Raw genomic sequence first — 26662 nt, forward strand, 5'->3', positions numbered from 1 at the left:
GTGTGTCAGATGGGTGTGAGCGTTATGTGTGTGTTCAAGACTGATTAGACGATGAGGGTGGTGGTGAGAGGGAAGCGAGGATTAGAGAGCCATCTGAGAGTTGGCTAGGTGCTGACACCACTCCACCTCACCAAGGGCTCAATTTACTGAGGGATCAGACTCATTTATGGTGGGCTGGGATTATTATCAGTTCAATAGGGCAATTTCTTTATTACAGTCACCCTTCAACCTGTGAAATATGGACACTTGTGAGACATTTACGGGTGCATGTATCTCGCTTCAGTTATAATCTACTGCTTTTCTGTGTATTTGCAGCAGCAGGTAAAGTAACAGCTCTAGTATGATGCAAGATCTAAATGTACAGTTTCAGAGGGACATCAAATTGTCTGTGTGCTGGCAGTGTACCTTTAAAAAAATGCCTTTTCTTTCTTTATATAAAAAGGCTGGTCACAATAAAACATCTATTAGGAATTTCAGACAAACCCATCCATCATATTTCAACTCCCAGGAGTTTAAAGAGGGCTGCAGTGACTGTGACATGGAGCTTTTTTTTTTTTTAAAGGCTCCAAATCGGATGAGACAGGCAGCTATGTTTGAGTTTGGGTTTACCTGGAATGTCAACACTCTTAAGCTGGCCCTCTGTATTGAACCCCTTGTCATGCATCAAGCATCATTCACCTGATTCTTCAACAGCACCACAGTCCACTCAGAAAACAGGTTTCGGCTGCATCTACAACAACAGAACAATAGTGAAGAGAATGAAGCACACATTCAGTTGTAGCCTTAAACCAAATGTGAAAGGTAGTGGAGGGCTGTGCCGTTGAATTAGGTTTGAAACCAATTGTGCAACAGTCAAAAGCTGCAAACCACTTTCACAGTTCAATTTTTAGATATACATGAGGTATGTAAAATACATAACCGTCATAATCAAGACTTAGTTAAGTTAATTTTGACCTTGAAAACAGCTCCTGGCAAAACAATCTCACTACAAGGTTAATTCAGTAACTCTTCTGAGGCTTTTGAGTAAATCACACGATCTTCCTCAGCAGATGGAGTTACAGTTATGAAAATGTGGATGTTAAAATTTCCATTTCTCTGTAGACATTAAATACTTGCTGACATCCTAAAAAGTTTAGATTTAGAGTTAATTCTTGACCTCGAAAAAGCAAAACTGGTACAGAATAATTTTATAGGCTACTTGTCACGTCCTGTATAGGCTACACTAGTGGTTCCCAAACTTTTTCACATCTAGGACCTCTAAACTGACACATATTAGACCACGGATCCCCGTTTGATGAGATTTCGTCCCAGAGTCCTCCATCTGATAGGATTTTTGCTTTTTGATACTTTATTACAGAAAGTGTATGAAACCCATGACCAAAATAGTCATACATTCTGTCATTGTGTTGGAATGAATCTTATGGATGGAATTATAGTGAAAATAAATGATAACGCCTTTTTGCTGGGGTCTCCCTGGAACCCCCTCAAGGGCCCTCGGGGGTCCCTGGACCCCACTTTGAAAACCACTAGGCTATACAATAGATGTGACAAGTAACCTATGAAACTTGAAGAATCTGAAAAAACACAAGCAAGTTAAATTAAGATAACTTAAGAGACAAACAGACATGCGCTGATTATTGATTTTAGAAGGAAGAAGGAGGAGGTCTCCCCAGTTGTAATCAAGGGTCAGCCGATTGAGATTGTCCAGTCCTATAAATACCTATAGGTGTCCACCTGGACAGCAAATTAAACTGGAAAAAGAACACTGATGTTGTATTCAAGAAGGCCCCGTCGAGACTCTTCTTCTTGAGAAAACTTAGATCTTTTAATGTCAGCAGGACCCTTCTTCATGTTTTCTATCAAGGTATTTTAGCTAGTGTTCTTTTTTATGCCGTGCTCTGCATCACTGTGGATGATAAAAACAGGATCAATAAGTTGATCAGAAAGGCTGGCTCAGTGATTGGTCTTGCACCAGACTCACTGGAGGTCACTATAGAAAAGAGGACAAGGGCTAAACTTAAAACAGTTCTGCATTTGGAAGGCCATCCATTACATGGTGTTTTTAACGGACTCAGAAGCTCATTCAGTGAGCGACTAGTGATGCCTCAGTGCTCTACTGAACGATTCAGGAGGTCTTTTGTTCCAGCAGCGGTCAGATTTTTTTTAATGAACATTCTTAGATATGGCCTAGATTCATGGTACCTCTCAGCTGTTGATTATATTTCAAAGGGCTTCTTATGATGTTATTTATTTATTGGTGTATTGTGAATACTGTGTTTTTGTTGTTTGTTTGTTGTTGTCTGACTTGGTGGCAATCGAATTTCCCCAAGGGGATCAATAAAGCTGTCTATCTATCATGGAACAAATAAATGATTAGTTCTTTTCAGATGAATTTACATAGTGCTTGTGTAGACAATAGGTGCAGACCCTCCCTCAGTCAACCATGTGAACAGAGGTGATGAGAGAGATCTCAGCTGCTCATTCGTAGCTTCTGAGTCACAGTGAACCAGGAAGTATAGTCATTTTTCACAAGCAACATGTCAGAGGGGAAAAAAAGTATTATATTATATAAATTGCTATTTATTCAACTACACCCTACAACAGAAATCACTACTCTGATGACTTCTGGCTGCGACGTGTCCTGTAACTTTAAAGGATGGCGCGTCCGGAAGTATCGCGAGATTTAGCTCGTTGACGTGATTTGGGTTGCTTCTTCCCCGGGAACAGAACCGGTTTAATTTAGCTTAAACTGTCAAAGCCTCCTCAGATTAAATCATCAAGTGACGTCTTTACCACAGTCTTATTAACATAACTTCAGCTCCAGACTAATACCGGTAATATAGGGTAACTAATAGCGTATAGTTGTATTTAAAGTACAGTCTCCAGCTCCTGAAACATCTGGATGCTAACGTTACCTAGCAACTCCACATTAGCAGTTTAAAACTATCCAGAAGATGAAGATGTCTGCGGATCAGAGGAACAGCTGGATGCTCACCGGCGCTACGGTGGTTTGTGTGACCGCTCTGTATGTGCCCTGTGTGCAGAGGACTGTCCCCGGTGGCGACTCAGGTGGGTGCTATAGCCTGTGTATGTATATATGTGTCTATATGGGTGCTAACCAGCTACCTGATGCTGCTCTTGTCACGTGGCTTTGTTGTGTTACCAGGCAGCCAATCAGGTGGCTCCTTGTTGGTGTAACGTTTAGCTGTACAGCTGCTGCAGTCTGTGGTGCTACAGGTATACAGGTGTGAGAAACATCATCAAGCATGCTTCTTCAAAACTACATACATAAACACGAATACATTGATTTTAAAATTCATATGCAAACGTAAGACATATTCTTAGAGCGCTTTCAAAGGATCCATCATTGATAGATAGATATAGATAGATAGATAGTACATTTATTGATCCAGAGGGAAATTCAAGTTTCCAGCATCACAGTTCCATAGTCCAAAAATATGTTAGTAAAAAGGCAGTAAAACAGTTAGTAGTGCAAAGTACAAAAAAATATACCAGATATAAAAATACAAGGAGATGAAGAAAACTGTTAAAACTGAACATAGTGCAGGGAAACTCCAGTAGCTTAGTCTATGAAAGTGCACTGTGTGCATTATTATCTGTCCTGCAGATTGAGAACATACATAGTTCACACACCAGCACCGTTTTTACAGTCTACTATATGCTATTGATTGAATGTTGAAGGCAGAGTTAAATGAAGAGTAAATGCATTTGAGGTTATACCTGCTGGATGAACATTTCTGCTAAAAGGAAAAATACATATAAGAGGTTCTTTGTTTCCATGTGCAGTCAGTATAAAGAACAAAACAACTCTAAAATTTCCCCATGCCGGGAAATTACAATTTCATATGTTAGGCCCATATCTACCTTTGCACATATATTTCTGTATCGTTAATGATTTGTGAAAGGTCAAAGGTCAAAGATCAACTTTATAACCCCACAAGGTGAAATTCATGTGGTCATATACACGTCTCAATCTGCTATTTAATCTGCTACTCCTTTTGAATTTCTGATGGAGAGGATGGGTAGGATCGTTGAGGATCTGATCTGCTTTTTTTTAGAATAAGGTCCCTATACAGCTGTGCTGCAGACACCTGATCGATCCCAATGATCCTGCTTGCTGTCTTGATCATGCGCTGCAGTTTGACATGATCTTGAGCACGCATATTACCAAAGGTGCAAATCAGACCGAAAGACAGAACGCTCAGCAAAACAGTATTGTAAAACATTTGAAGAATACAACGTTCAACTCTAAAATGATTCAGCTTCCTAAGAAAGAACAGCCTCTGTTGTAGTTTATTAGACTTACTTTGTGCACATACACTGAATTTTAAGTGGTCATCGATGAAGTGTGTGTATATCGTGTTTTTATTTTGTTCACTGTGTTCATTGTCTTTATTGGTTGAGACAAATAATTTCCTGCCCTGGCGGGGCAACTAAGTTTATTTATTCTATTATATAAATGTTTTGAAAGGGTCTTGAAAGGTAGATTATGTTTTTTAGAAGGAATTCAGTGTTACTTTTGACTGAAAGGATGTGATAAGAAGGCTTCTTTGAAATCTAAAAAAATGTTTTAATCATACTCTGATATCAGGATCAAAAACAAATTTGGCCCAGTGGATTAACATGAGTTTATGCAATGATAATTATCACAGTATTATTAACTTTGCCCATTTGACCCACACCTAATTTCAGTCACCTGTGCTTTGTTATTCATAAAGTTATTGGAAAGTTAATGACTGTGTCAAAATGTTCTCCCTTTTACATATTTGCAATAATTATTTTTTAACTAGCTTTCTTCAGAAGCCACAAGGAGAATAAATAGTATTGTATTATTTAATTAATTAATTAATACTGACTGCACTGCCATTTGTAATGACAAAGTATTGTTGACGGCCCTTAAATAATGTGGTTTGTTTGTTTAAATGTAATATTATATGTGTATGCATAAATTTAATTTGCACTCTTCTGTAACCAGCCATAACAGTGGACCCAAATGTATTTCGCTCAGTAACTTCCTATGTTGTAGGCCAACGTGTTTTCCAACATTCTTGTAATGCAGTTTATGAAGCACTGCCTTGCACAATTACAAACAGTGTTTAGAAGTGATAGCAAGGTTACAAACTTGTAAATGTGGACTTGAGGGCATGAAGGCTCTGCTTGTTAGGTTTGCGCTGCTCTGGCATACAAGCTGCTGTGGAGGGAAATGCACATTTTGCAGAATGAAAGCATGTGAAAAGCTCGGCCAGATACGAGCGAGGAGAGACGAGGAGAGAGAGCAGGCAATTGGAGCGCTGAGTAGCCCTGCTGGTTGTGCTGCTGTCGAGCGAACGGGGCCTTTGAAAAAATGGCCAGCCCCTTCTCCACAGTGTTTAGGGACCGTGCAGGATGCCCGCTCTGATAGTGCCAGCTGAACACCCTTCCGAATTCTCCAGGTCTCCGTCTCTGTGTCCTAATCTCTTTAGGTGTGATGTGCCCTGGAGAGGCTTGAGCACAGCCCCGCGGGTACGCTGTTGTCTAGGAATGTGGAGTGTGGAAATGATGGGGATTATGAGAAGACTGGTGTGGGTGCCCATGCTCCACTATCACAAAGACTCTTGGCACCCATGCTGCTACCCCGTTGAGTCAATATTTTCCATTTTAGTATTGGGGCTGCAGAACTGCATCTCTGTGGCACCGAGATGGATGTTTTGGCTCAGTATTAGTTTGAGTTTTTCTGTGTTGAATGGTGTAAAAGTGTGCCACTACTGAGGGAAAATAAGTGAAATTGAGAAACCGATGAGGGATGAGAAAGTGTGATGTAAAATGATGGCAGGTAGCTGGCGGCTCATGCCAGGTGAAATGGAGCTGAGAAAACATTTAAGCCGTGCAGGTGGAGGAGTTCTGACTTCATGGTCCATTAGAGTGATAAGAGTTAGGGCTCCTCATGTGGCAGAAATTTAGGCATAATAATTCACTGTATCGGCAAGGTTGCAAAATATGTGATGCAGCCAGTGCCATCTGAAACTCAGCCGTTCTGTTCTATAATGGTTGGTGCTGCATCGGGGCCCGTGTCCTCGATCTGAAAATGTTTATTTTGAACATGTAATTTCACTTATAGATGCTTGGATTGAAAATAACCACCTCTACTCTTTTGATGTTTTTAATGTTTGGTTAAAATAATTAAAAAAACTTTTACCTTTTTAATGTAATTTGTTTTTCAGGCTATGTGTATTGATTTACTGCGTCCTACTTGTAGCTTGTATTCTGGTAATAGACTGACTAGCCCGTCAGTGCTGATGCAGGAAACAAGGCCACTGGTTTATTGGCTGTATTGGATGGAGGAGATGACTACCCATCCAGTACCAGTAGAGGGAGCTGTCTTGAACCCAAACATTTATCAATGTCATTTAATCTGAACCAAATTTCAATTTTCATGAGTGGGAGATGCAAACATTGGGTGAGAAATCTGTATAATTTGAAACGCTCTGGGTGTATTCTGGCACAAATGGGTTTGTGCCCAGATACATTAAAGCTTCCTCAAATAGCTTTTAGGGGTTTTCTTTTCACTTTGTGCTGCGCCTCACACAGAGCTTGTCAAAAAATTGTGCAACCGGCTCTTATTTTTACAGCTTACCTCATTCTGTGACTGTCACCAACGTTGCCTTTCTGTTTGTGCCCAACGGACTAAACGAGACATTGAGGCATTGGGAGTGTGGGAGCAGGAGAGCGGCACGTAGAGCGGCAGAAGAAAGAGGAAGGGAAAGGACCCCGATGCACGGGGAGGATGGGACTGGAAGCATTATTCTCAGATCAGCATATGTGTGTCTTTGTGTGACAGAGCACTGGAGAGGGAGTCTAATGGCTTGTGTGCGTGTTTATATCAGTGTGTATGTGCCGGAGACGGGGAGGGAGGCATCAGGGGAGAAGCGAGAGATGAAGAGAATGAGCGTGCCGCTTAGGAAATGTCACACTGGGAAGATTTGTAGGTTTTGATCCTGGCAAATTAATGCAAAACCCCAGTGCAAGTATTTGATTTGGGAAAACTTTGGGAGCAGACTTGTCTCTTAATAATAATTATTGGGTTTACATTAATTTCCTCCCCCATTCTCTTCCACAGGAGAGCTGATCACCACTGCTTGTGAGCTGGGGGTAAGTATTAGCTGTATTGTTTAATCAATTCACTCATTAACTCTTATAAGCATTAAGGAAGTTTAATTAAGCATGGGCAGAAAGCAGATTAATTTACTTTCAGTCCACAGGTTTTTCCCCTTCTTTTCTATACACTTATTTTTACTAAGTTGCAAGTAGAGAATGCTATAATTTGCAACCCGTTTTTCAAATCCAATTAAAGTCAATGGTAAGGCGATGGCTTTTGTAGGCTTTGCCTTATGTACGGTATAAGGCTTATTATATCCACCCCTCTTTTTTTGTGTGTGTGTGTAAGCCGCGAAGAATGAACTAAATCGGGTTAACAGTTATAATAAGTTTTATTATTTAATAAAGTTTATTACGCCGCTGTGATCCTTTTAGGGAGGCTGTGTCGGTGTCACTATGCCAGTAATCCTGCCGTTAGTGCTGCAGTCCGTGTGGCCTGCCTGTCTGCCTTTCAGGCCTCCCCAGGGCCTCGCAGGCCGTCCCCGGGCCACAGGCTGCTGGCCCCCCCTCTGATCCCCAGAGCTCCACAGTTCCTCTTCCCCATGCTCCCTGTGGCCTTTGTCCCCCAGCTGACCTTTTGCTGCATGTCTGTCCACTCCTGTTGGCCACACAGTCCTTTCTCCACATGCTCTTAACTGATGCTCACCTTGGTGGCGTTACCTACCTGTCAGACACTAACACTAAGTTCACCAAGCTGTCTGCTGAGTTGCTATCTTGTCTTTCTTTTATGCTCTACATTACTTATTCTCTTCTGCTCCTGACTTCTCCTGACCTACATGCTCTATTCCCAAACCGTCCCTCTGATTTGGGTGGAGTTGTTTCTATGTTTGTTTGCCTTTGCTGTGTCTGAGGTGACCGGCGGCGGCGAGGTAGTTGCACTCTCACCTTTCAGCGCTGTGCTCATTTGAAGCGCTGCCCCTTCTCCTTGCCTGCATGGCTCGTGTTATCAGTGCCAGGGAATGAGTCTGTGTTTAATGACTGAGCCCTTATCTGGGTGGAGGAGACTTAGCGGCTAATTGCTGTGATTGCTGAGATCCCCCAGGCGAGAGTGATTGCGGCTCGGAGGTGGTTTGGGGGCTGGGGCTGGAGAGCACCACGTGCTCTACCAAGGGCTCTAGGGAACTGCACTGTCCTTGGGAAGAGGCCAGAGGAAAAGAAGTGAAGAGAGGGAGGTTGAGAGGGAGAGGAGGGCTCTGGTATCATAGCAGAGTCACTTTGCGGTCAGGCCAGGCGGGATGTGTCTTGCTTTTCCATTACTGCAGCTCTACAGCACATCTTCCGAGGGCAGAAGAGCAGCTAGATTTCCCACTCAGTCGAAGGGGGCTAGTAAATATAACCCATCCTCACTGCTTCACTCTTGCTTCGTGGTCACTTCCTATATTCTCCGGCTTTTGTATCCCTTTGTTCTTTTCACTCTTATGTCTTTTCAAAACAAAGTACAGCATCACACGAGCACATTTTGAATGAGGCATTACCATGCTGTTCTCTTGAAGATGTGACTGTTTCTCTCATTGCGTTTTTCGATTTCATACTTTGCCATTTTGTTCTCAGGTGGCCCATCCTCCAGGATACCCTGTCTTTACCCTACTAGCTCGTCTGGCTATGTGTCTTCTGCCCACACTCTCTCCAGCCCACAGTGTCAACCTGATGAGTAGCCTGCTGGGGGCTGCAGCTTGCGGTGCCCTCTGCATTACAGTCTGCAGGTATGTCATTTTCCACAATTCATATTTGTGTTATTCCTGTGCTCTGCGATTACTGCAATAATGAATGTGCCTCAGTGAAAATAATACCCAGACAGGACATTTTAAGTGGTCTAGCTCTCTCTCATAACTGGCATCTACACAAGATGAGATGTCACAAAATTGTGCTCGTGTGTGTGTGTGTGTGTCTCAAACTTAGATTTCAGGAAAGCACAGATTAGCTTTCCCCCCTCTAGCAGAGGAATCTGACAGCAGCCTTCTGGTGACAAACTCTGCTCATGCATCAATCTGTATAGCAAAAGTCAAACATCTGACGGAAGTTACAATGAAAAGACATTTTTTTTGAGTAGAGGGGGTCTTCAAACATTCCCTCACTGACGTTTTGCATCTTGATGCTGTCTGGAACAGAGAGTGGTATTTTTGGGTCCTGACAGACTGGCAGTGTCGTCCCTGATCCTCTGTTCAGTATTCAGCAGCAGAGCCCGGCCGCACTCCTCCCTCCCACCACCCTGCCCTGCCTGTTTACCCATCAGCCACCCGTTGTGAGCGTGCGTGTGTATGTATATCACAATTATCGTGCCCTCCAACCCCCACCCTGACGTCCCTGTTCTCCTGCCCCCCCCACTGCCCAGCATGCTCCCAATCCTGACATGGCACGATTTCTTATCTCCCCCCTTCTTGCCTCCTGGGTCTGAGAGGAACAGGATCACTAACTCTGCTCCTCCCTCTCCCCTCGCTTCAGCCATCTCTCCCCTCTCTCAGTCATGACAGTTTACGGTCTCTGCATTGCCATCTACCACCCTGCAGTTTCGCCTGCTGCTGACCCTATCATGTAAGGAGTATTTTACCCCTTCCCTCTTTGTGTGTGTGTTTATCTCCCGTGGTTGGCTGGACTACCTTACATCACCCTTTTGCTGATCTTAGTAATTTTCCACATTGCATTGTTGGCGGCAGCTTAGTGTCAACATTTTTCCTTTTTGTCACTGTTTATGCATACCGGGGCACTTCCAAGCATGTCGTATACTTCTAATTTACTCTTCCAGAATAGGAATTGTTGAATATGATGTAATTTCTTCCTGCTGTACACCTTGGCAGGCTGTGATAGTGGGGGGGGAAAAGCAGGTGAAAATGGAGTTGTGTGTGTTCCCAGGTGCTCAGCACTGGGCTTACTTCCTGTGTGCTTGGCTAGTGCGTGCTAGGTGGCAGGTGGTCCGGAGTAGGTCAGGGTACAGGGTCGGCCCTGCTGCAGTATAGGGCAGGGTTTGGGAGGAAGTGCTCCCCAGGGGACTGGCCCTAAGCCCAGACTGCATCAGCCTTACACCCTGCCTCGCCTTACTGCTTCTCAGAGGTGAATCAAAACTTGCCAGCTTCAACCACTCTTCCCAGGACAGGACAGTAAAAGAATAAAGAGAGGACGACAAGAAAGGGAAGGAACACTGTGCTTCTTTGGGGCTTTTTGGCTTTGTATCCGAACTGCCCCTCCCCTAGTCTTAATACATTTGACGAGTTATCAGTCAATTGGAGGATTGGACTCCGTTCTTGGCCAGACATTTATTTTGAGGCCAGAAAATATCCATGCAGTCTGGGCTGATATTTGGCTCACAGTGTACATGTTAACTGTAGCCCTGTTTGTAATCTCTGAGGATTTAGATCCAATTTTGGATTATGGTCAAATAAAAAGTCATTATGAGGACCTCCAACCCCACCCACTCCCCAACAAGGGATGATGGGTAGTGAGGACTTCAGCCAGAGTACACAGTCACACCATATAAGCTCTTAAGTATGAACGTATAATCTACGCTTTCATTTGAAAAATAAGCATAAAAGGTTTTAGTCATTATCTGCTCAGGGCCTAGTTTGGGATGAGCTTGTGGCTGTGGATCAGCTGGCAGACTCTGCCTGGTGAGGGGTTACTGGAGAGGGCAAAAGATGAAGAGGGTGAAAGGGGGGGGTTTCCGGATGGTCAAGACCTCCCTCTCAGTTCTGGCACAAAGGGCATTGGGTGCTTTGACCATACCAAGACGACTGGCATAGATGTCATGCCACATCCCTGCAGGGATTCACAGGCCAGGCCTCTCCCTCAGATGAAATGCCAAAACTGACCAGTTGACACCCGTTCGTACCTGCTCTGTCCTTGCAGTGACGCCAGTTTGCTGTGTCTTTTTCTGAGTTCTGCGATGTATTTTGTTGATTTTGTCCCTTTGAGGCCCTTATAAACTTTTTCACCACTTCTCATTTTTAAGGTTTGCATCAGCTGAGAAGTAGACTTTCCCCCCCAAACAAATCATCGCTTTGTGTGATTATTTTCAGATGGCGAAATGTATTGAAGTTAATACGGGTACTTGAAGGCAGTTTCTCTCAAATAGTAAATTGTAAGACCTTGAAATTCATCTGGAGTATACCCAACATGGCAAGCCTTTGATGTATCAATTTAAATTAGTCGGCCAGATTGCCGTGTTTAATGTGGGGGAATGTAAGTTGATAGGCTTGGAAGCCACTTCTCTCTCTTGCATAAGTTTAAATGTAGCACTTAGCCTCCCTTTGATTTGTCAATTACAGTTCTCTTGGCTTGATCATATGGTTTGATGGCCAAATTGCATGTCTTGTTATGTTTTCACACCATGGCCTGACAAGCCTTTGAGGATGGTGGACATAATGATAATTACTATCGATTGCACTCGGAGGTTCACAGAAAGAAACATTTTGCCTGCGGAATGCTAAAGGCCTCAGCCGCGAGTCTCTAGAGGAATGCACCCTTCATAGCGGGATAATCCAGACAGCTCGGCATTCTGTGCTCTCTCGTTTCACAGTTTATCTGCTAAAGCTGCTCTGAATCTCTGCTACCTGCGAGGAATCTCTCTCCATTCCCGAGCTTATCCTGAGAAACCAGGAGCAGACACGTTAACGCGCTGACAGCCATCAGAGCAGAAAAACAACCTTGCAACGCTCAGTCATCAGCACTTTTTGTTTGATCACATGATTACATAACAGGACTGTTGGAGCGCACCAAACGTGCCCCGGCCTCCCCTTTTCCCTGGCGGCCCTCGAAACAAAATGCACACCTGCGAGAGGCTCCCCCGCCAAGAGCTGGCCCATGTGGCACAGCTGATACCTCAGTGGACCAGAGGGTGGGCGTGGTGCCATCGCCTGCCTTGTGCTTCGTCCCCAGCTCCTTATAAGGACCGTCACCATATGGTCCTGGTGGCGCCTTCCCTTCCCGCTCAGGTGGGTTGTTTTTCCACAGGGGTGGAGTTGCGTGCATCTTGTTGGGGTCATGTCAGGAGCAATGTGTGTGGGGATCGTTGTTTTGCAGCCATTTGCGTAGTTTTGTTTTGAGTGTGAGTTGTGATATCTTGGAAACAGCTGAGTTTTGTTGGGTAATGTTCTCACCTCTCCCTGCAGGTGGCAAAGCGGCCCCTCCCTCTCACATCTGCTGTGGTCGGATAAAATCGTCATCCAAGTGGCAATAGAGAATACACCCATTCCTATTTCCCTCTGAAAATGCAGAAGACAATTTTAAGTTTGTCTTTTTAAAAGGCCCCAATCTCTGGACCTTTTATTCCATTTCTGCAGTATCTCATCCGTCATATTGTAGTCCAACAGACCTCTTTTACTCCCCCCATCCTCAGCATGACCAATGGTTCCCCCAGGACTCATCCTCTAATACAGTTAAACAGATGTCTAATGAAGATGTTATTTCCTCATTACTGGCTATGGGATGGGGATAGAGAGGAGGAGGGAGGAGGGCTAGATAGACAGCAGAATACAGTACCAGTTTAATATTCCTTTCGCCCGTGGGCCCGAGATTGTGTCTGCCTCGGACGTCAATATTACATTCCTCACCCACCACAGGCAGTCTTAATAAGGCACCAGGCACGGAGACGGATCAGACTCGGCAATTACAATTCACCCAGAATTAGTTAATGGAATCTATACAGCAACATTTATGTATCACTGGTGTGTGCCTAATGACTTTGTTGGAAAAAGCAGCAATAAAAATGGCATTCAGTGAATTGCATAAACACAGGATTTTTGCAAATTGTTTTTTTTCCCTCTTCCTGTAATTTTTTGTGTGTTGGGTGGAGATTAAGATGGCATTCTGGAAGAAATTGTCATGTCAGTGGCTGCATTGTTTGAGCAGAATTGTGGTGATTAATTTTACACGCACTTGGAGCACTGGAGCTCTCTCCTGGAGGAGGGGTGTCTGAGCGGCAGCGCCGGGACCCTTATTTACCCTCCTCTCTGTTCGAGCAGACAGCTTCCTCTTCGCACACCGGATGAGGCAGGAAAGACATGGACGTGCCTGGTTTGGTGACTGGCTGGAAATTAGGCTGTGGCATCCCAGATTCCATTATACTGTTTTGATAGTCAGTTATAAAAAAGGATTAGGGCTGGAAAATACTGAAAGAATGAAATAATATGTATTATATTTACCTCAATATTTATAATAATGTAATACTTTGTTGATGACTATTGGTTCTTTTGGAAGATAATTTCACACCAAATAATTTAGAAAAATGAAAAAGATATGATACAAACAAGTAGAAGCATTCATTGGGTATTTCACAAAGATGGAACAGCCTAACAACTTAAATATATCATGTAATGATATCAATAATGTATCTATAAAACGGCTGGGTAATATGGCTGAAATCAATGTATGAGTAAGAAAGGTCAATAGGTATCACGATATGGTGAATTTATGCAAAATGACACAAAATATTCAGTGCAACTAATTATGTTACACTGTTATGCTCTTTAATAGAAGCATTAATGACATCATATCATTTTGTTAGTCCTTAATTACAATTTGCTTGAAATAAGGAATTTAAAGGGGCACTCCAGTGATTTAGTTTTGCACTTCCATAATGTTAGGTGTCTTACAAGAGATTAATTAAATATAAAAAGATTTGTCAAAATCAAAGCAGCAGAGGATGAGATATTCTGACATTTAGCGTCAAGTATAATAAGTCAAGCAGCCAGATCACTAGATCCTACAATTCCCATAATGCAACTCAATAGTATCTTTGGTTAAACTCTCCCTGTCTGGTTGTCTTTCTAGATCCATGCCCCCCCAGTTTGTAACATAGGCAAAGGCATAATAATGATGATGAAGTCATTTTTATTTTTTTAACCAATTTGTGTCCAAACAATATATCTAATATAGGAAGGAAAAAATGCCACAACATTTGCTCTGATTGGTCAAAAGTCTGGAAATTTGGTATGAACATACTTTGGGCAAATCACATGAAAAATCACACTTTTATTAATAGTCAAAAAAGCTAACATTGTGTTTATTAAATGCTTTCCTTATGAAATATTTTTTTCAAACTGCATATGCGTGCATATACTGTATGTGATATTCAACTTGTTATGAGTTCATAGATTCCAAACTCTTGATTGTGCTCCTGTCTGAGATACAGCCTTATCATACTATATCTAGTATTTGGGCACATGGAACTGTTTTTTCTTAAAATATAAGTCTAATATGAGTCTATTGCAATAACAGTAGTCCCATCATGTGCCCGAATACTAGATATGGTATGTTAAGAAAAACTCAGCCAAATGGTTTGACCCATTTTGAAAATGTCTTCACAGTTGTGCTTAGGCGAGCCCAGAGAACACTTCCTCCAAAGGAAATTACAAATTTCAGTTGCGGGCACAAATTTGTTAAACACTGGAAAGCTCTTCCAAAGCCACAGAAGACGTTACATATCTGTTTTTACATGCTGACCAGTACTCTGTTTGACAAGTAAACTTATCTTGATGTGTAAATTATAGAGTACTTGTTAAAAAAATGATTTTTTAAAAATGATAACATGATATGATCATATTTTAGTGATAAAATTCCACTGAAAAACGTTGTTGCTCAGCCCTAATCCATACATTGACTGACTTTAAAGCACGTTGTGGTATTTTGTGACACATATACATAACGTATCATTTCAAAGCTTAAATATGTATATCAATTGCTGCTTGGCTTTGAAATTTCAAAGCAGTGCACCAGACACTTACTGTCATATAATAGCTACTAAGTAGCCTGCCTAGTGTCCTGGCCAGAGGAGAGCCCTGGGGTGTCAGCGAGGGCCAGCTGGAAACCTCCGCCTCATCCCGAGCAGGCCACCTCCTCTCTCGGGCTCTCTAGCCTCTTCAGGAATGTGTGATTCTTTTCCAGCGCTGCTTCCCCAAACCTCCACTCGGTTAGAGAACAGTGTAGCGCTGATCCGCGATGGCACAGCTGTGGTATTGTTTGTTCCCCAGGGTGGTGTGTGACAGTGGCTCCCTTGGCCAGCTCCATTGTGAAGCCTCATTCAGTGCAGAGTGCTGGTGTAGGCTTTTTTGTGTGCTGTTATTTAGCACAGACGACTGGTGCTGGCACGTCTCTGGCCCATACTGTAGAACTGAGGGGGTGAATGAGGCAGGTCCCATTTTGACACTTCAAAGTGATGAGCTTTTGTTGTGTCCTTGAAGGGGGCATTGCTTACCAGAGCCTGCTTTATCATTGTCATTCATTAGTTTTTTTAATTTCCCTTTGATCTTTCTGTTTGTTTTCTATATTTTCTATTTCAGCATTTTCATTTCTTATGTGTGATTTTTAGCAAAAAGAAAGTTGAATTATTGATTTTCATTTCTAACCACTTACATTATTTCAAAGTTTATGCTTCATTCCAGGCCTTATACATACTATTTGTAATTCAGTTAATTACCCAAGTGATGACACAGACATTTTGGCAGGGGTGGATCAGTTCAGGGTAGAATAGTGTCGTTGTCAGCCCTGTTATTCTCCTGCCACGTCTCAACCAGGCCATTGTCACCGAGCCACAACATTTCAGCACAGCAGCATCCTGCACCCCGCATTGAGTCGTGATAACAGGGAACACGGCCACACTGGTGTCAGAATGTGTCCTGCTTTATCTGCGCGCCCTGGGAGCAGCCAGCCTGGAGAATGAGCTGTGGAGAGGCTGAGAGGCTGACTGGGACCCAGGTGGTCCCGCGCAGACAGACAGGTCATTTGCAGCCCGCACTGTACACACATCACTGGGCTCTTACGGACTGACAAGCTCTAACAGAGAGATTTGTCAGGCACTCGGGGAGAATAAAGAAGTTGAAGAACAGGAATGTGTGTGTGCGTGTGCGTGTTTGTGTGTGTCTCTGAATATGTGACGAGTGCTGCCTGACTATCAGACGAGGCTTCGAAGGCAGGGACATACTTGGTGTAATAACCTCGTCCGTGGACCCCCACGACTGTTCTGCACCCAGTGTCAGCCCCCCTGCTAGGTGTATGAGCTATGGGTTAATTGTCATGCAGGGAGGTAAAATGATGGGTGCGGGGGGTCTCTGCACCTCAACAAAAGTCCCCATCTGCCCCCCTCCACCCCATCCTCCTTCATCCTTCCTTCAAGTTACAACTAATTCCTGGAGCGGTGCAGCGAGAAAGACGCTGCTATCTCTTATTAAGACCCACTCCTAGACGCCCCATCAACACAGTCCACCCCCCCCTCCTTTAAGTGCACACTCACACATATACATACTCATTCACCAAGCTCGCCTTACAGTGAACACAGAGGAAAAATAGTGGGGAGAAGGAGAGAGAAAACCCAAGAAAAAAAGGGGAAGTAGTCAGCAAGCAAGAGTTTTTTCTTTTTTTCTACCCTGCTCTCGCTCTCCCTCTCCTTTTTTTTCCTGATTTACCGCGCTTTCCTCAGAAAGCTCCATTGTTCCCCTAGCCTAAGTCTCATCAGGCCTTTTGTGGCTGACTATCACAGCGGCAGGCAGAGAGCTGGAAATGTATAAATGGTATCATGCCTTGTGATTAATGGCGGTGCTTATGAGTCAGGTCTGATAACGGGCCTGCTCTCTACTCAATTTCAGATACCGTTAATGGAATCTGTCTTCTGCGATTGTAATGTGAGAGCGCCTAATTTGCTATGGAGCTTGAAGCTGTCACCGGCAAGGGATTGTGGGGTCATAAGGGACCTGGCAGCCGTTTGGCCTGCAGCTTGTATCTGCGGTGCTGAATAGAGCAGCTCTCTGCCTGTCAGTTAGCTGATAGGCTGATGAGGACTCTAAGCCACTCCACACAATGGCGGAAAGGGCCATACTGCCTGACTTCCCTAATTGTCGAGCCTGCTCATATTTCAGAGCCAGCATGCCGGGGACTGGGCTGCTTTTTTTTTTCCTCCTTTCTCTTTTTTCCCCCTCTCTCTTCTTGAACTTTTTTCTTCCCTTTTCTATATTTCATCCTTTATCCCGCACACTGTCTCACCCCTTTAACGCACACTTCTCTGCACTATTTTTCCTTTCTTTCCCTTCTCCCCATCATTTGTCGCCTCTCTCTCTCTCCCCCCTCTGTCTCTCATTTTAGTAAGTGGTGGGTCTTAGCGTATGACAGATTATCCCAAGTTTGCTTCAATTACCGCAAAGGAGATGGAGACAGTACAGGAGAGGAGGAAGGGGGAAACTTTTGTGCACACATTATATTTAAGAAGCTGAGGATAAAGTGCTATCTCTAGCACGGTGGTTTCTGTGCCAGTCTGCTCGAGATCAACCGGCTGCTGGGGAGGGAGTTCTCATGATATGTGAATGGCCCAATTCACTGGGTGTTTTTCAAGGTCTTGTCCGAGAAGCAAACTTGGGTTGAGGGAAGATTATAATGGGTCCCCAAATTAGTCTGGGGGAAGTAGTGGCTTTTTAATTTTGTGTGAAGCTGCTGACTTTGTTATTTTGCTTTTTTTTGTGTCAGTATAGTGCAACTTGGATCAAATAAAATAAAAAACACTTGAAGTTCTGTAGCCTTTAAAAGTGACTAAGAGCAAAAAGTAAGGCTTGGATTGGTATATTTGAATATTGGGCTGTCTGATTACTCCGTTTGGTTGGAATCAGGGACTGTATGTGATTTTAAATACACATAATATATTCCTGGGTTCTTGTGGGAAAGTGCAACTCTTTCTAAAGTTGTGTATAACTACGAAAGCCTCTCCTCCCTCGTTGTCAGGTTGGCAGGCCCCGGCCCTGGAGCAGTACTGGCTGGAGGGCTGTTCGCTGTGTCCAGGCTGAGCTGGCAGTGGTCCATGGTGGCAGAGGTCTTCACCCTCAACAACCTTTTTGTTGGTCTGCTCTTCTTCTTGACTGCCAGCTTCCACTGTGCTGAAAACGCCATCCAGAGGGGGAAGGTAACTCTATCTTTCAGCTTCCTCTGATCATTCCTTAGATGCCCCGTTAAGATAACTTCATATTGAACTCACAGTGTTGTACTCAAATGCTTGACCTTGTCAGATTGCACATTGGGGAGCGCTATGCTGTGGCTTGGGACTCTGTAACCAGCACACCCTGGTGCTGTATGTACTGTTCATCATTCCCTGGGTCCTTCATCGACTTTACTCTCTCAGGGTAAGTTCTGGGGTCTTATTTGTAAAAGCTCACTTAGAACAGATTATAAATGTATGTTTAGGAAACCTCAAGATAGGCAAGAAAAGGATGATCGTAAAAACATACAGTAGGTTTCCACAGTCTTGTTGCCATCCTATCTACAGTCCCATCTACATATTTATTTATTTTTTCTGTCACGATATAGGTCATTCCATATCTCGATAACAATATATATCACAATATAGCATGGTTTATGGTAATTCAATAAAAAAATGATCTATATGAAATAACCACATGGTAAAGCCTATTTTTGTATGCTCCTGTGTGAATTAAATACTTGACAAATGAGAAGTACTCATGTAAGAACTTGAGTGCAAAATGAACGTAACAGCTTTAAGTGACATTATAGAGAAAAAAGAAATAAACAATATAAAAAAATTTATATGATAGACATTGTTATATTGTTTTGACGATATACATCGTCATATTGACCAATTCTAATATAATGGCTTGAGTTCCCCGTAGGAAAAGGCGGTCTGACAGTGAGGTAATGCGGCTGTGGACGGGAGCAGCAGAAAAAACTATTTTAGCTACCTAAAAATAGCCCACCTGAAAAAAATCAATATCGGTTTAGTTTAGTTTAGTTTATACACTATATTTAGAGTATTTTCATGGCTTTACCTTGCCGTTAGACAGCCTTTTCCATCGGGGAACTGAAGCCGTTATATCGCTCTATTCAAAGCCACCTGACTTCATTCACAAAAACAGTAATTTTACCTCGCAGAACACAAGAGTTGTTGGTCTACCGCTGCATCGATCGGTTAGTTAGTTCGTGTAGACCAACGTGGCATCCACAGCAGCACATTGCTTAGCTTCTGTGCCGGTACTTCTGCCTGCTTCTCCAAACTGGGAGCATGTCTGCGGCCAACCAATTTACTGTAGGTAGTACACACTGAATGGATGGATAAGGATATATGTATATACATATGTAGAACGTCGTCATGCAGAAACCTCAGGTCCGGTGGGAAAAGGTTTTTAGACGGGCTTGGGAAAATAGCATTTTGAAGCTAAAACATATGTACTTTGACCAAAATGTGAATGTTAGGATTTGAATACATAAGGAACACCACTGGGAAGCTACAGAATGATATACAAACCTAAAAAAATAATAATAATGGACCTGCCCTTTAAATCTCAAGTCATGTGAAACACCAAAAAAAGTGTTTTGTGATGCTGCTTTTTTGAATGTGGGTCAGTTTTACTTCCTTTTTGGAGAACATGAAAAAATTGAGTACATCTCTCTCCAAACAATCTCGACAGGAGCTGTCTTTGCGTGGCCTTGTGTCTCTGGGAGCGTATTTCCTCGCTGGCTTTCTGCCGTACATCTACCTGCCCATCTCCTCCTACCTCAACACAGCCCGCTGGAGCTGGGGGGATCAGACCACCCTGTCAGGCCTGCTGACCCACCTGCTGAGGGCTGAATATGGCACCTTCAGTCTGGTACGTGCTGCTTGCCCTGCCCTGCTATATTAAAACTAACACACTACTCTAGATTTGTTTTTATCATGTACCATCAGTCTGTATGTGTGCTCTGGTGACATTTATTATCTCGGATACCAGTTGTTTTCATTTGATTCTTTTTGTGCTTGCAGGCAAAGACGGACATCTCTATAAACCTGACCTCGATGCTGAAGTGAGTCCGCTTAGCCTTTTTTCAGCTTTTTGTCTTTTCCTAAATTGTTCACACATTTAAAACACTAAACTATCTATTACTATTTTTAAATTCAAATTACATATTTTGAATTGAATTAAACAGGTTCACGAGGGGTGATATTGTTTAAAAATGGGGGGATAATGGCGCACATTCTTTTTCCTGGAAGGCTCGCTGCGTTTGGGTGTGAATGTCGGATAATCAGTTTCAGAAAGTTACGACGAACAATACTAACGGAGTACACTGGCCCATTTATTGTGTGTCCATACAACCTTAGTGTTGTGTTCCTACTTAGACAGTTAACTCTAAGGAGACACACAAGTCATAGTCCGTTTGGTTAGTCCGAATCAGAGTGAAAATGATACTTTAGTCTGGTTCGGTTTCACAGTGCACAAATTAAAGTGGACCAAATAAACGAAAGAACAAATTTATCTTTTTCATCTTGAGATTTGCCACTGCGTTGCAGGGAATCGTAGACTTTGATATATCGCTGTCGAAGTGTTTTCACTTTGACTCGGCACTGATCTAGTGTGCACCGAATCCCTTCTCCTCCAGTTTATCTCAAATTACTTTTTAAACGTCACTATTTTTGTGGGCTTTATTTAGCATATTCTGTGTGTTCTCCTCGGACCAGATGTCAAGCAAACATCGGACTTCTCCAGAAATCCAAGTCAGTCCTTTCCCACTCATGTTATTTGTTGTCCATCTCAACAAATGCCCGCACAGGCACCCTGCGTTCTGGTTCGCTTGGAAGTCCGAGACCATCTCTCGCAAGCGGTCTCGTACCGGTTGTTTTGGTCTGCAGCACAGTACAATTACTGCGTTCACAACCGCCCAAACAAACCACACCAGAGTTCGATTAAAACGGACTAAATGTTGGCTTGCGAAAGCGCCCTAAGATGGAGTAGGAAAGAAACAATAGAGAAAACTGTGAGGATTTGATCTGAGGCACAGTGAGGGCACACGTGGTTCTACAGATGGAGGACCCAACCACTTTTTGCATTGGTTCTGGTGTTTTACACACAGGTTTAACCACAGACACTCCAATCTGTTCTGAGAGCCCAGAGTCATTTCTGCAGCCCATCTCTCTCTCCCTCTCTCTTCTCCCCAGCAGCTTTTGTTCTTCCCATTCCACTCTCTCCCATCAAAGCAGAACTGAACCTGCTTAGAGGGCCAAATCGCTGTGTTCTGTTTCTCCAGCAGTTTGAAATGATCACTCAGCTCTGGTGTTTAAGCGTGACAAGCTGTGATGACAGACACTGCAATAGAGCTGGAGAAATTGTATTTTTCCACTCCAGCAACCCCCCCACCTCCTCCACCCGATTCCCTCCCCTGCTCCCCACTACCACCACCACCATCGCAGTCATCCCACTCCCGGTATCTTTCTCCAGCTGACGGGATGGGGGTGCATGTGCGTCTTAAGACCCCCCACTACCAGCCCTCCCTCTGCCAGGCACCCACCCCTTCCCATCACCCCTGCTGCTTGATGGACAAGCACACCTTCAAGATGGGGAAGAGAGGCGAACATGACAGGCATGTCGCACTGGAGACGTAAACCCACTGGAGAAGCTGACACACACACACCCACAGACACACGCTCGTGAGCACATTCACACATAGTGTACATTGGGAGATATAGAGACTCAATAAGCTGTCAAATAGAGATGGGTATTAAGGAAGAGGCAGGAAACTATCTCTCTGCTCTGAGCAAGCGCTCTGTGACTGACAGGCACTGTGAGGAGAGGATGGGGCAGTGGGGGGTGGATGACACAGTCATTCGTATCTGTCAATCCGATTGAAAGAAGGAGCGCACAGTCCAAGGAGTTTGTTTTGATAGGGGATGGAGGGCATTTAATAATTGGTGTCCTTGAGTTCAGTAGCAGGGAGGGTAATTGAGCTTGTCTTTAGCGTCCATCACATGTGTTCTATATGTGTGTGTTGTGTGTGTGCAGGGCCCAGTTGGACCACTGCCTGGAAGACCTTTCACTTCCTGTTCTGGTGCTGGCGGGAATAGGCCTTCTCCTCTCCTCATGGGACAGGTAGGATGAGCGAGACGCCAGCATGCAAAACACCAAACTCTGTCACGCACATCTCAGCAGCCACTTCAACCAAAAATCTAATCCCCTGGAGTAAAAGACAGGGAACAAAACCACTGACAAAATGCTGATCTTAGAAAAAGAGAATACAAAAAAACACTGAGGCACCTAACTGTCAAGCTGTCGCGACGCTCCGCATTCAAATCAAGAGAGGTGGATGTGTATTTTTGGATTTTCAAAGACACGTTTGTGTGTACAAGTAAATCGCTGCTTGTATGTGGCGGTGTGATCCAGTAATTCATTACAGCAGAGCCTTTTTCTGGGGTCTGTGGGGTTGAGCTGATAAAGCCTAGCGAAGCCCCGGGGCTCTGGTGTGCACCGGCCACCCCCCCAGCTTCCCCCTCTCCTGGGGTGCACTTTGATAAACTTGGCTGCATACACACACAGATGAAAAAGAGCAAGGTCATTTCATAGGATGCCAAAAGGGAGCCATGCAAATGCTAATTTACCTAATGTTGAAATGTGGAGTGGAACTGTTTGTATGTAAATAACATCAGAATATTTTATTACAAAGAAATCAATACTTTTTTTTTTTTTTTTTTTACTAATTATGCATAATGTGAAGAGAAAAACAAAAGCAGTATGTGTTAGTGGTCAGTGGAACACATCAGATACATTTTTTGGCAGGAAAACCAAAAGTAAGTTTCTCTGGCTTGAAAGTGTCTCTTCAGGTTCAGATGACGTTTTGTTATTGCCTCAAGGGTAACGTGTTTTCTTTTTAGTGCATAAGTACATTTTACAGCTGTACTGTAATGAGTTTGTGATTCAGCGGTTGGCACCAGCTCATTATGACTCAGTCTGCATTAGAAAATCAATCATGCACCTCTTAGCTGGCTGGCGTATACATTTGCTCTCAGGCTTGTGATCTCCATCCCTGCATTAATGTTTTTATGGACTTATTCAAAACAAGCGTATTTATTTTTTACAGAGTAAACAGACAAAATAATACATTAGACTACATATGTGGATATGGCAGCACAGGAAGAACAATATTCATGAAGTGATGATGAAAATGAGAACAATATTTGTATCCTGAATAACTTGTGGTCTTTCCTATCCTAGGACGTGTCGCTCAGTGGCCTGGCTGTTGACTGCCATGATGGTGGTCTACTCACTGTTCTTTGCTTGGAGAGCCAACCTGGACATCAGCAGACCCCTGCTGCTTGGAGTGGTGAGCCATGAGCCTTCAGCTCAGTTAGACATCCTCTCTCTAAGCCAAAGTGTTTCTGTTGTTTTTATTTACCTGCAGTTGTTAGTAGTTTCAGCTGGGAGATCAGCTGGGAGATCAGCTGTTCCAGCGGCGGCGCATCATAAAAGACACTTCATTCAAACTCGACAGAAACAAAATAAAACTCACCAAAACCATCTTGGTTAGTCTTTCCAACAATCACCAGCTCTGTATTGGTTGAAATAAACCCTTATTTCACCAAGTTCTCTCTCTCTTTGCCCGGTGAGCAGCTGAGCCTCAGAGGCAGACCGCCCCCCCCAAACTCACACACACACACACACACACACACACACACACACACACACACACACACACACACACACACACACACACACACACACAAAAAAACCTGAAACAACCGGCGATCTACTCAATCGCCTATAGCCGATATATTTGTCCAATTAAATTTTCAATATATGAGAAATCTAATATATAGCAGGCAGTGCATGCATCTTGAAATAAAAGCACAGAAACAGCAGTATACATTGATGCTGATCCTGGAATGGGTCCATTAGTAAACCCAGGACTGGACTGAGAGCCAAAATAAAAAAAAAACACAGGAAACACTGATGGGTATGTGTTTACGTGTACACTCACTTCCTGCAGGTTGAGCGTTTCTGGCTCCAGAGTGATGCTGCAGTGTGTGTGCTGGCAGGCCTCGGCTTGAGCCGGACACAGACTGAGCTGGAGAGGAGGCTGGGCCTAGGGGGGGTGTGGAAGACCACAGGCTGGGTCCTCACCACGGCTCTGCTGGCACATATGGTGCACACCAATCACAGGTGAGCATTGCACTCAGTTACAGTAACTAACTTCCTGTTGTTAGGTGTTAGGTGTGATGGAAACATAAAATGTAGTCCGTAAATATTAGAACAATATTATTATATGTTTTTCATTGCTTGGGTACAACAACACATTGGGTTTCAAATAACTTTTGTTGGTGTTGACATGCATTTTGGGTGAACAGTGAAGTACTCACAGTCCTTTTTGCCCTTGGTTTGTTTCATTTCAAATCCAATGGAGTACAGAGCCAAAAAAAATGCCCTTAAAAGACCTTATTTTGTTAGGGCTAAGACATAAAGTTATTTTTGTAACATACACTTCGCAGGCAATTATATAAACTAATTCTCCAACAACAAAGATTGTGATCACAGTACACCAGTGAACTTGACAAAACATACTCACAAAATGGTCACATAATTGTATTGTACTTCTACAGGCTATTGGTATAAAGGGGTGCTGGAATGAGTCTTAAAACCCAGAAATTAGTTAGCATTTTAGTACTTCCAGTTCCCTCGTCTTGAAGTAAATGTATTTTTTTAATGGGTTTTTAGTTAGATGTGTGAAATAAGGTCTGTGGATGATATGAAATACATCAGTAAATATCCCACTCGTGAATTTGAAGCTTTTAAGTGTCTTAAAAAGGCGGTTGCTGTGGCTAAATAAGACTACAACACATCATCACGCCTTTACAGCCTCGTTGTGTATACTCACTCTCAAGCGAACATGGTGTAGTTCGTTTATAGCCTGACGTTAGCTTTTTACTTCTGGCGATTGCATTCACACTTCAAAAATCATAAAAGTAGTGTTCATTCGTGAAGATTATCTTGCTGAACAAAACGTGTAAGTATCATAAACGTTTATTTGCCACAGAGCTTATTTCCGGCATTAATCCAAAACCCAATGGAAAAATCCCCATTGGCTTTTTGTCGAGGGGACCCAGGGCCATGCTAACTTCCCGGTTGGCCTACAAAAATACGTCATCCCTGCAGCACTCTTTTGCTCTTGTTTTAGAGTGTCTTTTAGTTGTACTCAAAAAGCAGTCAGATTCTGTACAGTCTGTGTGCATTTATCTGTGGAATCAATCTTATTTTACCGTATTTCTGTTGCAGTAACTACACTAGAGCCAAAGTTACTTTTAAATTCTTGTGCTTAATAAAGTTAAAGTGAAATAAAACTCCCCTCTCATTCTAGTTCCTTCTAAAATCCCCATGCATAAGTTTTCCCTGAGTCAACCTGATTTGTTTCTCCTCTGCGCTTCATACCTCAGGTCTGAACTCCACATGTCAGGTTTTTCTCTGCTCACCCCATGGTAGGGGCTAAAGAGAGGCACGGTTAGCACATAGATTCCACTCACAGAGCTCAGTCTGAGATGTTAGCTGTCCGAGGAGGCAGATTACACCAGCGTAGTGCTAGGGAGTGCCAGACAGCCATCACTGAGCGGCTTTGATCAAGGGGAGAGCATGGCCTGTGCTGTCAGACCCATCACACCTGTCTCCCCACGATTAGATAGGCAGCCAGAGCGCTCTGCAGAGGGGAAGGGGCGGGGGCACTGACAACTTACCCTCAGAGCACCTTGAAACGTACCTACAAACACTCACATACACACAGTTGTACACATGACACACACTTCTAAGGGGGAGCTTTTTAAATGCAAGTAAACACAACTTGTGTTTTGATGATATTATACAGTATGATGGTGTGTGTGCTGATAATCCTAAGGGAGTGCGATCAGAGCAGAAACAGTGTGGTCGAGAGGTTCGGCAGGGAGCTTCTGGCCTCCTTCCCAACAGACTCAATCATCCTGACCAGAGGAGATCTGCCTGGAAACTCCCTGCGCTACTTATACTACTGCCAGGGTGTACGGCCCGATGCACGTCTGGTCGACCAGGAGGTCAGAGCTTTCATTTCTCCACTGTCTTATCTTTGTTGAGCTGTTCTCATTGAAGTTTTCTTATTTGATACGAATCAAAAGTAAGAATTTAGTATTATTACAGCAAGGGTTGGTAATCATCTTCAAAAACACATTTTGTTATATTTGTTGAAATTCTCTTACATCCCCGATAGCAATAAATAAATCAAATGCTCTGGCCAAAAAACAAAAACAAATCTGGTATCTGTGGCTGTCGCAGGTCTGTAATAATCCTGTTCTATCATTTCATTCAGCCCCTAATGAAGTGATTGGACGGGCTACCTGCCTGTGCACTCATTGCACGTCACCGGAGTCTTGCACAAGCTGATAGCTTGGCAGCTTTGAGTACTTACAATAGCTATGTTCGTTGTTTACGTTCATTATGATAATTGTGGGGCAGTGGCTTTGGAGGGAGACCTGAAGGGACGGACTGTCAGTGTTGCCGACTTGGTGACTTTCTCTCTAGATTTAGGGGCTTTTGGAGCTATAGTGCTGCTAGCTAATTTCATTGGAAAAGACTTGGCAACACTGTGCTGGGTTTTTCGGTTGGATGATTTTAAAAGTCTAGCGTACTCTTGGTACTTGCCAATCCTAGCTTTAAGAACATTTCAATTTCAGAACCAAAAATCAACTCAAGTAAAAGTTCCCTCTGGACACAGTTAAGTTCAAGTAGTATTACAAACGTAGGTATAAAAATAAGAATACTTACTGGCC

General features: G+C 43.4%; 1 protein-coding gene across 1 annotated transcript in view; it reads left to right on the forward strand.

The window, feature by feature from the left end:
• Positions 1 to 2703: 2703 nt before the first annotated feature.
• Positions 2704 to 26662, forward strand: part of tmem260 (transmembrane protein 260) — a 28976-nt gene continuing 5017 nt past the window's right edge. Inside the window, exons 1-11 of the mRNA XM_074660717.1 lie at positions 2704 to 3069; positions 7118 to 7149; positions 8707 to 8858; positions 17851 to 18028; positions 18132 to 18245; positions 19545 to 19724; positions 19877 to 19917; positions 21888 to 21974; positions 23094 to 23202; positions 23866 to 24038; positions 25759 to 25930. Of these exons, the coding sequence (XP_074516818.1) occupies positions 2955 to 3069; positions 7118 to 7149; positions 8707 to 8858; positions 17851 to 18028; positions 18132 to 18245; positions 19545 to 19724; positions 19877 to 19917; positions 21888 to 21974; positions 23094 to 23202; positions 23866 to 24038; positions 25759 to 25930 (1353 nt within the window). The 5' untranslated portion in view covers positions 2704 to 2954. The remainder of the gene's footprint in view (positions 3070 to 7117; positions 7150 to 8706; positions 8859 to 17850; positions 18029 to 18131; positions 18246 to 19544; positions 19725 to 19876; positions 19918 to 21887; positions 21975 to 23093; positions 23203 to 23865; positions 24039 to 25758; positions 25931 to 26662) is intronic.

This window comes from Sebastes fasciatus, chromosome 15 (assembly GCF_043250625.1).
Source record: "Sebastes fasciatus isolate fSebFas1 chromosome 15, fSebFas1.pri, whole genome shotgun sequence".
Lineage (NCBI taxonomy): Eukaryota > Metazoa > Chordata > Actinopteri > Perciformes > Sebastidae > Sebastes > Sebastes fasciatus.